General features: G+C 40.3%; 2 protein-coding genes across 2 annotated transcripts; one reads left to right on the top strand and one right to left on the bottom strand.

Moving 5' to 3' along the window:
- On the top strand, positions 1–3,419 carry chgb (chromogranin B). The gene is made up of 5 exons (XM_058379724.1): positions 1–216; positions 620–666; positions 745–841; positions 1,006–2,261; positions 2,918–3,419. The coding sequence occupies exons 1-5, from the start codon at positions 171–173 to the stop codon at positions 2,969–2,971; spliced, it is 1,500 nt and encodes a 499-aa protein (XP_058235707.1). The 5' UTR covers positions 1–170; the 3' UTR covers positions 2,972–3,419.
- On the bottom strand, positions 3,406–14,382 carry trmt6 (tRNA methyltransferase 6 non-catalytic subunit). Its single transcript, XM_058379725.1, has 11 exons — positions 14,094–14,382; positions 9,700–9,833; positions 9,503–9,612; positions 9,206–9,297; positions 9,033–9,116; positions 8,808–8,932; positions 8,138–8,442; positions 5,777–5,862; positions 4,787–4,889; positions 4,616–4,702; positions 3,406–3,911 (listed from the first exon to the last, which is right to left on the bottom strand). The coding sequence occupies exons 1-11, from the start codon at positions 14,201–14,203 to the stop codon at positions 3,732–3,734; spliced, it is 1,416 nt and encodes a 471-aa protein (XP_058235708.1). The 5' UTR covers positions 14,204–14,382; the 3' UTR covers positions 3,406–3,731.
- Between the last annotated feature and the right edge of the window lie 16 nt (positions 14,383–14,398).

The raw sequence follows: 14,398 nt of genomic DNA, 5'->3' as shown, positions 1-14,398 counted from the left end.
GTGACGCAGGTTTTGGAGACTCCGCCCACTCGCGCGGAGACCTGATCGTTCCTGCGCTGTTCGAACATAACGAGTCTCGCGCGCTCTGTGGTGCAGGCAGGAGCTTTGGCTTTTTGGTTTTTGATATTTCAGATCCGGGCTTTTGTTAACATTGCAGAATTTTTTTTATCATGAAGCTTCTGTTTCTCTTTGTCGTGACTTTGTCCCTCTTGGCAGGTAAGTCATACCGATTTTTCTTTCTTTCACAAATAATTTCACTGCAGTAAGTGTAATACCGCATGTACACATTTCAGCACCACGGTCAGCGTCACAGCAAGACAGAGGTGTATAAAACTCTTGTTTGTATTGCATAAGATAGAACTAAGTGTGAAGACTGGAAAATTCTTTATTACCACTGGCTGTTGGTTCTTAAATCCAGAATTTAAATCTTAAATTCATCACCTACATCTCTGCTGCTTCCAAGTACATTTTCTGAGAGGTTCATCTCTCACCTCTTCAGCACTGCAGCTGCTACTTTCTTATTCCGAAATACACGATCATCAAAATGACCATCAACGTAAACATTTATTTACTTTCTAATCAAAGAAATGTACAAAAATATTATGCTTTAAACCCACAGAAAGCAAGTCTTCACCTCTAGAACCAGATGACAAGAAGAACAAACTGGTATGCCACATTTGGTCTTTGTTAACACTGTTAAAATCTCCTGTACAATTAAAAATATCTTTATTTTTTTCACTTAAGATCATTCCGTGTATGATGGAGGTCTTGCTTAAGGCAATATCCAAATCAGAGGACACGTCTCTGCAACCAGAATGTAAAGACATTCTTCAAAATCAAGGCAAGTATCATACTCTATAATGTCGTGACAACCTGATGCATTCATCTTGAAATACTAACCTGGTGTTATGGTTGATTTAATTAGTTGATGGATGTATAAGTTAATCCCAGTACATCACCTATGATGCAAATACCATTCATGTTTATATCTACATCCTAATGTAGATCTCAGCCATGCTCAGCTTATGAGAAAGAATGAAGAAGTAATTCCCCCAGAGCAGGATGAGAAAAGTCAAGAAAGGGAGTCGAATGCCAGGGTACAAGAAATCGTTAACGAAATTCTCAAGACAAATCAGGAAAAGCGTGAAGAAATCGATGAAGAACGGAGCCAGGAAGAATTTCCAAATTATTACAAAAGACACTATATATTAACAAGCAAAGAAAAACGTGAAGACCCAGACTATGAAAGGAGCCAAGAGGAATTCCCTCAAAAAAGATACAGTTTATTTTCCACAAAAGATAAACGTGAGTATCAGGACAATGAGCGAAGCCAAGAAGAATTTCCAACTTATGACCACAAAAGGCACCTCTTCTTGACCAGTAAGGAAAGGCGTGATGATCCTGACTATGATCGAAGCCAAGAAGACTTCCCAAGCTATGTTTATAAAAGGTACCATGATGAAGACAGGGGGACAGAGAAGCAACTTTGGAAACCTCACAAAAACCATTACAAAGGGTATGATGCCACATCAAATGAAGATTTTGCACAACTTAACTCTCAAGAGAAGAGGTTCGAAGAAGAGGAGAATGCTAAACAATACTGGAATCCAATCCAACAATACTACCACAAGAAACACCACAAACATGATGGTGATTCCTCTAATGAAGAAATGGACAGTGAGGGGAACAACAAAAGGGTCTCATGGACCAGAGGGTTAGAGGAGGGGTCAGAGGAGAGTGAAGAGAGGGAGAAAAGAGTATGGAAGCCTAGCTATAAGGGCCAGAACATGAAGTTCTTTCACAAGCAAGGTAAATTTGAGAATGAAAATGATGCAAACCTCCACCACTCACTGGAGCCTTCCAAGCGCCGTTCACCTGAGGAAGAAGAGGAAGAGCTAATCGCCCAAGAGCTAAATGAAAACAAGCATCCTTATGACACCCAAGAGGAGCAGAAAAGGCACCATAATGATGCTGAGGAAAAGAAGCAGGAGAAAGAGGCAGAGCTGAGATACCTGACCAAGAAAGGAAATGAACGTCTACTGAAAGACGGTGAGGTTTATGACAAGCGCAATCCCTGGATTTACAGAGGATACTATCATCCAGCCTGGTATAAGCGGAGTGCTGAGGAAAATGAGGGTCCCTCAGAGAAACTGAAGGAGCTTGCCAATGCTCTCCGATACAAGATGGATCTACTGTCTGAAAAGGAGTCAAATGAAGGGGAAAAGGCTTACCTCCACCAGAGGGCTCTTACTTCAGAAGAGGTAAATTAAGCAGTCCAAAATGAAACAAATTCAATGAGAGAATGTGAGAACACTTATTAGACATTTACTCTATTAGCCGTGTTTTCATTGCAGTGTTGGAATACATATAAAAATTAACTTTTATCTAGAAAAGAATACAATATACGGTTCTTTTTGCAAAAGGACATTGCATTCCATGGCTTAAAGTGAGAATTAAAACTGTACAAGCAGAATCTCTGATCAATATAAGGAAGTGTTTGGGAGCATAGTGCAAAACCTTTCTCTTAGTGCTTTTGGTGTTGACTGTACCAAATACAATAATTACCACATAGCTTCAATGACTCCCTTGTAACCACTTGTGTCAACCCAGACGCGCTAATAAAATAACACTAGAATCATCATCCCTACTGGTGCCAACACTAGATCATACAGAGTGGTCACTTGTTCTTCATTTCAACAAGACAGGTGGCTACTATTCTACAGCAGGCTTAGAGTATCATTTATCATGCTGACAGACACTTTTTCACCACATGGGAGCTTTGCAGAAAAATTTTACTGAACAGCGAGGAAACACAAAGGGAGCAATCAAACTGTGATATAAACTACAATCAGCAACAAACCGTTCCATCTCATTAACTCCCTAGTAAAAATGTGTATTCTCTCTCCTGTCTCCTCAGCTAAAAGAACTGGAGAAACTCGCCTCTGTGGAGCAACGAGCACAAATGAACTAGTCTTGGTTGAAGCGAGAAGTAAACCAACCATACAAGAAACATCTGACACCCCCTTATTATGACTTTCCAGAGGCTTTGTGTGATGCTGCTTTGGGCTGCTTTTGGATTAATTAACGCACACTTAACTCATAACTGTGTTTGTTTGTAATACTTTTTTAATGTGAAGTGACAGTATAGGCCTTATAATAGATGCCTGCTTAAACAATATACAGCCTAAATATGTATTAGATTCAGCTTTATCTGTAAGAAAGAAACAGCTAAAGAAAAAGCACAAAAAAATGAATGATGATTATTGTTTATCTTGTGTATTTGTGAACTTTGTTAAAAACCAAAAGCATGCCATGTGATACTTGTAATACTTGTCTCCAAGTCTGTTTGCTGTGTAAATTCCTGTTTGCTATGGTTGTATGCATCAAATAAACAGTGGGACCAAAAACAGTTAACCACATTTTAATCTCATCAGAAGTTATGGCTTAATATTGAAGAAAAGGGCAATGCTATATTTCCATTAATGTCACATTTTATTGATTATCGCACTACTATAATGGATGGTGAGAATGCAAGCATTCACATTTATAGTGCTTAAATAAAAGATGTTAAATAGCTCCGTGATGAAATACTGGCTCTTAGAAGAATGAAAGCGTAGATAATAAACAAAACTATCAAATTAAACAGCCATGTAACATTGGATTTCTCCTTGAAGAGGGAGCAATTTGGTTTGTTCTCATTAAAATAATTTAGACCAATAAAAAAAAAAAGGCTATGCAGAACTGTTACTCAAGCTGCTAATCTCATCTAGCTTGATCCTTTTTGCAGCTGGCTCGCCAGTTTTTCGTGGAGCTCCTGATGTGGCGACATCTGTAGAGACTGTGATTCCAGAGAGTAGATATCCTCCACCTCCACTCATCAGCAGCACTGGATGAGTTCTATTTGGCAAAACCTGGAGCAAAGTTACAGACTTTAGAGTAATGATACTGATTAAGCATTACATTTCAACCAATAAGTTATTTATGCACATAGTCACAAATAAAAAACTGTAAAAAGGAATGATCAGTAGCCCATCTGTGGATAAGGATATTTATTTCAGCTTTCTTCTGTTCTGCCAATCAATGGAAAGTTGACCAGATACTACTTGGGATTATTAAGTCCTTCTTAATATGATCTGTCCAATCAGCCATCACCGTGTCATAGAATTCTACAATATAGCCAAAAGTATGAGGGCATCTGACCATCAAATCCATAAGGTTCATTCCAAAACTATTGCCAGAAAACTGGAAGATGTCTCTGTATGCTGTAGTTTTAATATTTTCCATCAGTGGAATTAAGGGACCCAAACCTGTTCCAGCACAACACTGTTCTTTTGGCTGAAAGGGCAAAAAATCTAGTAGAAAGCCTTTTCCAAACAGTGGAGGATGTTGTAGCAGTAAAGGGTGATCAATTCCATATGATGGCTGTCTATCTATCCATAGGGCTCATCCTACACAGTGATGCAAAATGCCTAGAGCCTCTCCTAGGTGTCCTATGTCATGAGTCCACATATTTCTGGTCACGTACTGTATACTTTTGAACGATGAGAACCCCATATACCAGATATGGACAGACGATATAATATTACAAACATCATAAATTAAAAATTCAAATCACCTGGTAATGCCTGAGCCAAGAATCCGTCAATTTGAGATTAATGGCTCCACCCTGCTCCCTGAGCTTTGTGTAACATTCAATTAATGGCTGTTAAAAAAAAGCAAAAAGAATTAAATATTACAGCGCAATCATCACGGTTTGAAATGCAAAAAGCAATAAGCAAATCATTACCTCTCTGTACTGGCAAAACACTACAAATGGTCTGGATGGTGCCACAAATCTGAGTAATCCCAGCAGCACGGGACAGGGGTGGAAGCGGCTGGCGATCACTAACCTGAAGTGAAAAATTCATTCAACACTTAGACCATGCAAATTCAGCAATTCAACACAACTCATTTTCTGAAGTACATAAAGAATATGGCTGGATGAATGAAGGACAGTAAAACAACTTTACAGGCATGAAATCAATGCAATATGAGATTAGGCTCAATGACACATGATCAAAGGCAGCAATATATCACCACTGGATCGTTAGATTCTTTGGAGCGGAGAAGTACTACAGTATGTTAGGGTATTTTCACAACTTGAACAGGGGTTGCGTTAACCGAGAACCTCCTGTCTTTTCCTCAATTTTAAACGCATTGATGCAAAATCGTGAAGGCCGCGTGTCATTTTGACAAATACGAAATAAGCTATTCAGTCTAGCCATGCACAGTATTCATGTTCCACCACAGACATGGAACAAGAGAAATGCTTTACTGGCAGAAAATCCATCCTTAGGCACCAGCGCAGTGTGGAAATACACTGACCTTTCTTACAACAATGTCATCCCATCTGGTAATGAGTAATGAGTCTTCGGGTTCCTGCTTATAACGCTGTCTCTCACTGGCACCGAGATGCGTGACCGTGAATCCGAAAATTCTGGATGAATGTATGGAGTAAACAGCTAGCTAGATTTTCAAACATGGCTAGCTAGCTAGTTTGTTGAAATTAAAGTGCCTGCCTGCCACAATGGCTCTTGAATACAGCATCAATAAACTAGCAAAAACTAGCATTAAAAAAGATACCCCCCAAAAAAGTGAGGAAAAACACTTCCATTAATTTGTAACATGCATGTCAGGTTATTTAGATACAAAGTTGGATCTACACAGCAGGTTATGCTGACACATAAGAGCACTTTTAATTTCCTGACTCCACATGGCTATAACACTGTGGACTCACCCGTCTGCGTTTCGTCCCTCCAGCAATGCAACAGCAGCAGCCAGCCTCTTCCTCTTCTCCTCCGTCCTTATCCTCTTCTCTTGTGCCTGGTAAATCATAATTATTATTAAGCTTAGTGACAGTGCTTTCTGTTACAAACACAGACTTTCCTTGATGATGATGTGATTACAATCTGAAAAACCTGCGTTTTAACGTTTCTAATACTATTTAATGATTTAATAAAAGTGAAACTATAGCTGTAAAATTATGATGTCACTACCAGTGATTACTACTAAAAACTCCATTCCAAAAGCAACCTAATTCACCTGTTCATGACCATCATCCCTAACTCACCTGTTCATGACCATCATCCCTAACTCACCTGTTCATCATGACCATCATCCCTAACTCACCTGTTCATGACCATCATCCCTAACTCACCTGTTCATGACCATCATCCCTAACTCACCTGTTCATGACCATCATCCCTAACTCACCTGTTCATCATGACCATCATCCCTAACTCACCTGTTCATCATGACCATCATCCCTAACTCACCTGTTCATCATGACCATCATCCCTAACTCACCTGTTCATCATGACCATCATCCCTAACTCACCTGTTCATCATGACCATCATCCCTAACACACCTGTTCATCATGACCATCATCCCTAACTCACCTGTTCATCATGACCATCATCCCTAACTCACCTGTTCATCATGACCATCATCCCTAACTCACCTGTTCATCATGACCATCATCCCTAACTCACCTGTTCATGACTAGCATCGTTGATTCATCTCTTCATCATGACCATCATCCCTAACTCACCTGTTCATGACTAGCATCGTTGATTCATCTCTTCATCATGACCATCATCCCTAACTCACCTGTTCATGACCATCATCCCTAACACACCTGTTCATCATGACCATCATCCCTAACTCACCTGTTCATCATGACCATCATCCCTAACTCACCTGTTCATGACTAGCATCGTTGATTCATCTCTTCATCATGACCATCATCCCTAACTCACCTGTTCATCATGACCATCATCCCTAACTCACCTGTTCATGACTAGCATCGTTGATTCATCTCTTCATCATGACCATCATCCCTAACTCACCTGTTCATCACGACCATCATCCCTAACACACCTGTTCATCACGACTCTCATCCCTAACTCACCTGTTCATCACGACTCTCATCCCTAACTCACCTGTTCAGCAAAACTCTCATCCCTAACTCACCTGTTCACCACGACTATCATCCATAACTCACCTGTTCATCACGACCATCATCCCTAACTCACATGTTCATCACGACTATCGTCCCTAACTCACCTGTTCATCATGACTGACATCCCTAACTCACCTGTTCATCATGACTGACATCGCTAACTCACCTGTTCGGCAAAACTCTCATCCCTAACTCACCTGTTCATAATCCTGACTTGCTCTCCTTATTCTCATCTTCACCCTGTCTATGGTCCCTGATTCCCTAGTCTATCCTGACTAGCATCACTTAGTCACCTGTTCATCATTTCAATTATTATTGGAAAATGAGCTCCATTTGACTGGCTTAGTATTGCAAAACTTATAAGCTATATAACAACTATAACTACTTACACTTATACACACTGCAGGAATCTTGTTGGAATGCAGTGCATCCATATAAAGTTAAACAGCCAGAACCGGTTTGATATATGTACATGTACACCAGCATTACTTGACAAAAAAATTTAAATATCATTATGTACATCACATGTATGTAGAAAATTTGCAGTTTGGGTTATGTGGGTATTTTGATACTCTTTTTATAAAATATTACAAATAGCATAACTGTAATCTAACAATAAATCAGTAGAGGAACATTTTTTAGACTTTTCAGAAACAACCACAGTGTCTGATTGAGAGGGTTACATCAAAGACAGTGTAAAGGATGGGATAGTCGTTTGGCCGAGTTGTAGCAAGAGGATGAGGAGGTGCAATCACGGATTGAAAGACTGCCATTACTTTTTCAATATGGCAGAATCAGACCTAGGGTTGCATTTGCATTTTAATTTGGTCACCCACACTGCTGTGCACAGAAATGCAAATGATGTGAATCATCTCAAAGTATGCATGCGCCTGATTTTCACAACAGTTTGAATGAGCGTTTTCTCATCAGCATTTGAAAGTCCGGAAAATGCTGCTATAGGATAAGGATGATTAAAAGAAAGGAATACAAAATAAGTATATTTTTTAAAAAGTGTATTGCGTCATCATGGTTATTTGTGAAATAAATCCACTGTATAATCTCTGTGACATTATAGAAGTGTATGACCACCTTGTAAATTCCTCATACACAGTGCAGGAGACTCTGCTCCGACTCACCTTTTGCTCACGCAGCTTCTCTCTCTCCTCCATCTTCTTGGCCTCAGCAGGGTCTACGCTCACTTCCATACTCTGTGACTCAGAGCTGCCTGAGGACGGTGCAGCAGGCTGTTCTTCGGACTGTCCGTTATTCGCCGGGTCTGTTTCTTTCTCGTCGGTGTTCAGTGTTCCTGACAGCAGCGCGTTCACCTTACATAAGGGAAACTCGTGTAGTGTTTCATGGAAGTGTGAAGGGAAGCCGAAACTCTCCATGCCTGCCCTGACCGGTCCACCACCTGGATACATCTGGATCACTGAGCCATGTCCTTGAAAAGAGAACACAAATGAGAGAGATGGAGGGGCAATTATTCCAGGTTTAAAAGACAGATTTGATATACAGCCTGCTGATTTCCTTTAAATAAGGTTTTCTGCATATATCCCATGTTACTGACTGATTTCAGGTTATTAAAGGCTGTCGCTTTATTATTCATAAACAAATAATTCATCGCAGCTGCTTACATAAAATTAACAGATGCTATTTTTGTTAGCTTATTACTTTGATTAGTGTCATGTTTTCCCCTGAAATACCCTTAGAGACTTATGATTAAATTTAAAACGAGTGTTTTTCTAAATAACATCTTTTCTGTCAGTTGCCATTATGTACAGTTAAGGTACATAAGTCTGCTCTTACCTCCCATTCTCTCCATAACGGAACCGAGGACCAGTCCAGCACATGTCTCAAACACGATGATCTTACTTCCTGCATGAATGTTCCCCAGAGTCAACATCTGAGCCAGAGTGTCATATCTCAGGTGACTGCAGAGGAAAGAAAATGACTATTAAGAGAAAGTTACAAGCCACACAATATACAAATTATGGATTAGCTTGAGCTGAAAAGTTTAGTCTGAAGACATACCATACTTTTCCAGGTTCTCTGCCATGGTACATCATTGCCAGGATACGGGAGGTCGGCTTCAGTACTGTGATATTGCTCTCATACCTGGAGACATTTCATGGAGATTAGAAGAACATCAAACAGGAAACGATACTGTCTGTCTATCAACCAGACGGCTATTCCTATTTACTTACTTCTTCTTTTTCTTCTTGATGTATTTTTCCTGAGCAAATTCAGTTTTATCCCTGAATGTTGTACTGTTGTTTATGAGCTGCTGAATTATTTCCTGTAAAACAAACAAAAAACTTCATGCATAGTTTACATATCTCAGGATCAAACCAGAGACAATGTGACCTAAACAGTCTTGCCACCATATATACAAGTAAAGAAAAGTCAAAAGACATGCAAGAATTTCCTTTTGTGTATTTTTATTTTTTGCAGACTGCTGAAACTGATTTCATATGCACAAACTATTCAAATAGAACACAAACCTGGCCCTTCATCCCCTGTTCTTTGAGAGACTCAATATCATCTCTGGTCAGTTTCTGTGATTTGCCATCATCTACGATGTGTCTGTTATCTTGGCCGGCTTCTTTGGCCTCTGTGAAGAGAGAATGACTTAATAAAACACAGCAAGGCGCTTTCTAACACATTTATCACAAAAACGAGACTGATATCGTGCAATCACCTGCAGAGTCGTCGCCAGTGCTTTTTGGCCTTTGTAGACCGAGGTGTCCTCCTGGGTCCACGTCAAACGTCGAGCCGTACAGTTGCCCAATGGCAGCATCCAAAAACATCCATTGTTTTTCGAAAATGATCTTCCTGAGAAACAAAAGTAGGAGGTGTAAATAGTACAGTGAACTCCTTACTTTCATGATGTCTCACTACAGACCACAAATATAAGAAAATACAAACAAATACAGCATATAAAACAGTGAAGCAGTGTTCCCAAACTAATGAGTTTTTTGCTATTCAAGCCTTTTAGAATACAATGATCACTAATAAGCAACCAGCGGCTTAATCAACCACATACATAACAAAATTTTGACTGGTCAAAACTGGGAAAGCGTTTAGTGTTAAACTAGCGTTTAGTATGCATAAGTGTGTAAGCCTGATGTAATCATCACTACAGCAGTGCTCTCCATCAAAATGACAAGCGAATGAGTATGGGGACTTTTCCCCTCACTGCTGGAATGTAAATTAAACCATGACAGCCAGTGTTGCCAAGGTTGGAAAGCAAGCTATCGAATATATGATTCAGGGCACAGGAATAACAGACACATAACCGCGGGGTTTGGCACAACTCAAAGTTTCTACCCAGTTCACCCAGATCCCAGATCTTTCCTTTAGTAAGGTTTCGAGTCACACTGTATGAAATATTCTCAGTAAATCGTGGCAGAATTCCATAAGACATCTATATGATAAAGCATGTTCTTCGTGTCAGATTATGTGCTTCAGATACCACACCAATGATTAACGAAAATTACTAGACTTTGCCATATCTGCAGCAATGTAATGCTCTGTGAATGACAAGCATTTAGTAGTTTCACTTTATCATATCATCAAATAAACTCAATGAACAGAGTACTAATCAGCTAACCAGACACCTGGAAGCTAAAAAACCATCCTCTAGTTCTTTGTTAGAAACAAAAAGTCTATGTTTTGTTTTTTATGTTCTGTCATTACCACTACTGCATTTTTAGTAATAGTTTTATGCCATCCTCTTATTAGTGACTTTTAGATGAGTGTTTTAGCTGTGCTCACACCCTGAGGTTTAATCAACGTTTTCAGAAGCTGTCAGAGTTTTGTTGTTGGATGTCTAAGGTCACAGTGGCACTAATTGAGTAAACAGGTCACGTAATGACCAATGACGGTTCTTTACAATGTGCGACTGTGCTTGCAGCAGCAAAATCAGGCCTTTACATCAGTGAATCTGCCCCTGCATCCCAATCTTCCTTCTATCTGTCCTAATTAGTATCTGAAATCAGAATTAGTGTGTCCCAAATTGTAGTTTAATAAAATGAGTATACCAAAGATACCCAAATGGTTTAGTATTTCTGATTTTTCAAGCGTGCTTCTTCAGCTAATATTGCCCACAACTCATGGCTTGAGGGAGAAGGAGGAAGAGGGCTTTGGTTCAGTGCATTTTATACACATTTCAGAGATACACTATATTGCCAAAAGTATTTGCTCACCCATCCAGATAATCAGAATGAGGTGTTCCAATCACTTCCATGGCCACAGGTGTATAAAATCAAGCACCTAGGCATGCAGACTGTTTTTACAAACATTTGTGAAAGAATGGGTCGCTCTCAGGAGCTCAATGAATTCCAGCGTGGAACTGTGATAGGATGCCACCTGTGCAACAAATTCAGTCGTGAAATCAGTCCTAAATATTCCACAGTCAACTGTCAGCTGTATTATAAGAACGTGGAAGTGTTTGGTAACGACAGCAACTCAGCCATGAAGTGGTAGGCCACGTAAACTGACGGAGCGGGGTCAGCGGATGCTGAGGCGCATAGTGCGAAGAGGTCGCCAACTTTCTGCAGAGTCAATCGCTACAGACCTCCAAACTTCATGTGGCCTTCAGATTAGCTCAAGAACAGTGCGCAGAGAGCTTCATGGAATGGGTTTCCATGGCCGAGCAGCTGCATCCAAGCCATACATCACCAAGTGCAATGCAAAGCGTCGGATGCAGTGGTGTAAAGCACGCCGCCACTGGACTCTAGAGCAGTGGAGACGCGTTCTCTGGAGTGACGAATCGCGCTTCTCCATCTGGCAATCTGATGGACGAGTCTGGGTTTGGCGGTTGCCAGGAGAACGGTACTTGTCTGACTGCATTGTGCCAAGTGTAAAGTTTGGTGGAGGGGGGATTATGGTGTGGGGTTGTTTTTCAGGAGCTGGGCTTGGCCCCTTAGTTCCAGTGAAAGGAACTCTGAATGCTTCAGCATACCAAGACATTTTGGACAATTCCATGCTCCCAACTTTGTGGGAACAGTTTGGAGCTGGCCCCTTCCTCTTCCAACATGACTGTGCACCAGTGCACAAAGCAAGGTCCATAAAGACATGGATGACAGAGTCTGGTGTGGATGAACTTGACTGGCCTGCACAGAGTCCTGACCTCAACCCGATAGAACACCTTTGGGATGAATTAGAGTGGAGACTGAGAGCCAGGCCTTCTCGTCCAACATCAGTGTGTGACCTCACAAATGTGCTTCTGGAAGAATGGTCAAAAATTCCCATAAACACACTCCTAAACCTTGTGGACAGCCTTCCCAGAAGAGTTGAAGCTGTTATAGCTGCAAAGGGTGGACCGACGTCATATTGAACCCTATGGATTAGGAATGGGATGTCACTTAAGTTCATATGCGAGTCAAGGCAGGTGAGCGAATACTTTTGGCAATATAGTGTATGTCCATGAAATGTGGAAAAATAAATCAAATGAATGGCAAATTATGTAACATAGTATAATTTATATAAGGAATAATGAATGAAGAGAAGCTGAAAGGCAACAAGGAGTATTAGTATGTCCCAGTACTTGCATAATTGTTTGCTTCACAATCAAAAATAGGTACATTTTTTCAACAAAATAGTATGTACTCTTTGTGCACAGTATAAATAAGCGAATTGGGATGGAGTATGGTGGCTGAGAAGTGCAAAACAAAATAACAAATCAGAAAACAAAATAACAACTCCAAAAACACAACGACAACATAGACAAACCAGAAAAGGTAGGTATATTTATATATGAATGGAATTCTTACCGCTGATTGGACAAGACATCTGTCACTCAAGATATACAAGAAGTAGGAAATTGTGTATCTAACTTCATTTCTTGTACATGTGTGGAGTTTTGCGTTCACTTTAAATCATTTTTTTTTATCAATAGTCCAACTTTAAATCTTTTAAAGAAAATAACAAACATATATTTCATTTCATTGTCTGTACTGCTTATCCGATCTATTCTTGGGAGTCATCGGGCATCAAGGCAGGATACACCCTGGAGGGAGTGCCAACCCATCGCAGGGCACACACACACACTCATTCACTCACACAATCACACACTACGGGCAATTTAGAGACTCCAATCAGCCTAGTGGCATGTCTTTGGACTGTGGGAGGAAACCAGAGCACCTGGAGGAAACCCACCAAGCACGGGGAGAACATGCAAACACCACACACACACACACAATGAGCTGGAGCGAGACTCGAACCCAGGTGAACGTGCTAACCACCAATATATATATATATATATATATTTATCTTAATAAGAAAAAGGCTAATTTGAGGAAGGACGTTCATATGCCGTGATTTTGGATATACTGATAGCGTTTCATGGCATAAAGCTTAGTCTGCAATCCTTAAAAAAAATTGTAGGTACGTTTCAAAGACCAAACTATTTCAGATTAAACGATGTAAGGAGCGTTATAGAGCAGAGCTGCGTTCATACACACGTTAATATCACTTTCTACTGCCGCAGCCAGCTGTACTTCCGTGTATCATAAGTGACAGATGTCTCGTCCAATCAGCGGTAAGAATTTGCAAACTATACCCACCTTTTCCATTTGTCTAAACTGTCGTCGTGTTTTGGGATTTGTTATTTTGTTTCTGGATTTATTAGTTTGTTTTGCACTTCTCAGCCGCCGCAATACAGCATGTCTCTTACCTCATATAATATGTAAATGTAAATGACGTATCAGAAATACGTAGTATGCAAATTAGGCTATGACGTCATTTGGCGACTTAAAGCGACTTCTTGACCATAGAGTAGATACTTTTACCTTAAAAGAGCTGGCAACACTGCAGTAAACACTGACACCTCAATCGACAACACACCGTTATGTACATAGACTATATTTAAGGGTTGCAGTAATATTAACGAAGACATTATAATGGAATGGCGAAAACAAACATTAGCAGTTCGCCTGCTTTACTGAGACTCCAGTTCAGTCTCTCTGTGGCTAGCCAAACTAGCTGAGAAATAAACAATATACCATAGCTAGCGTGAACCTCGTTATAAAGTAAATTCATAGTTTGATCGCTCGTTCATGTTCTTCATAGCACCTCTATAACACTACTCACTTTTTCCTCTCCACCTGCACGGATTTGTAGACATCTCCTCTTTTCAAAACCACGTAGTCTCCTTCACTTATTCTGCACTCTACATCGCTGTCCACCACTGCGTCCGCCATTTACACACTCTGACTGACCAGCTGAGTCACTAATATTACAAAATGAAAAACATTCAGTGAAGATCGTTAACAAGAAAAAAACATCAAGCATCAAAACCTAACAAATAAGCAGTCAGGGTACGCGGTTTACGCGAGACCTTATCCACGTGCACACTGCCGCTTCCTGGAGCGCAGGCTGATTAATCGATAGCACAG

This window comes from Hemibagrus wyckioides, linkage group LG25 (assembly GCF_019097595.1).
Source record: "Hemibagrus wyckioides isolate EC202008001 linkage group LG25, SWU_Hwy_1.0, whole genome shotgun sequence".
Lineage (NCBI taxonomy): Eukaryota > Metazoa > Chordata > Actinopteri > Siluriformes > Bagridae > Hemibagrus > Hemibagrus wyckioides.
This window is presented reverse-complemented; position numbering and strand designations above follow the sequence as displayed.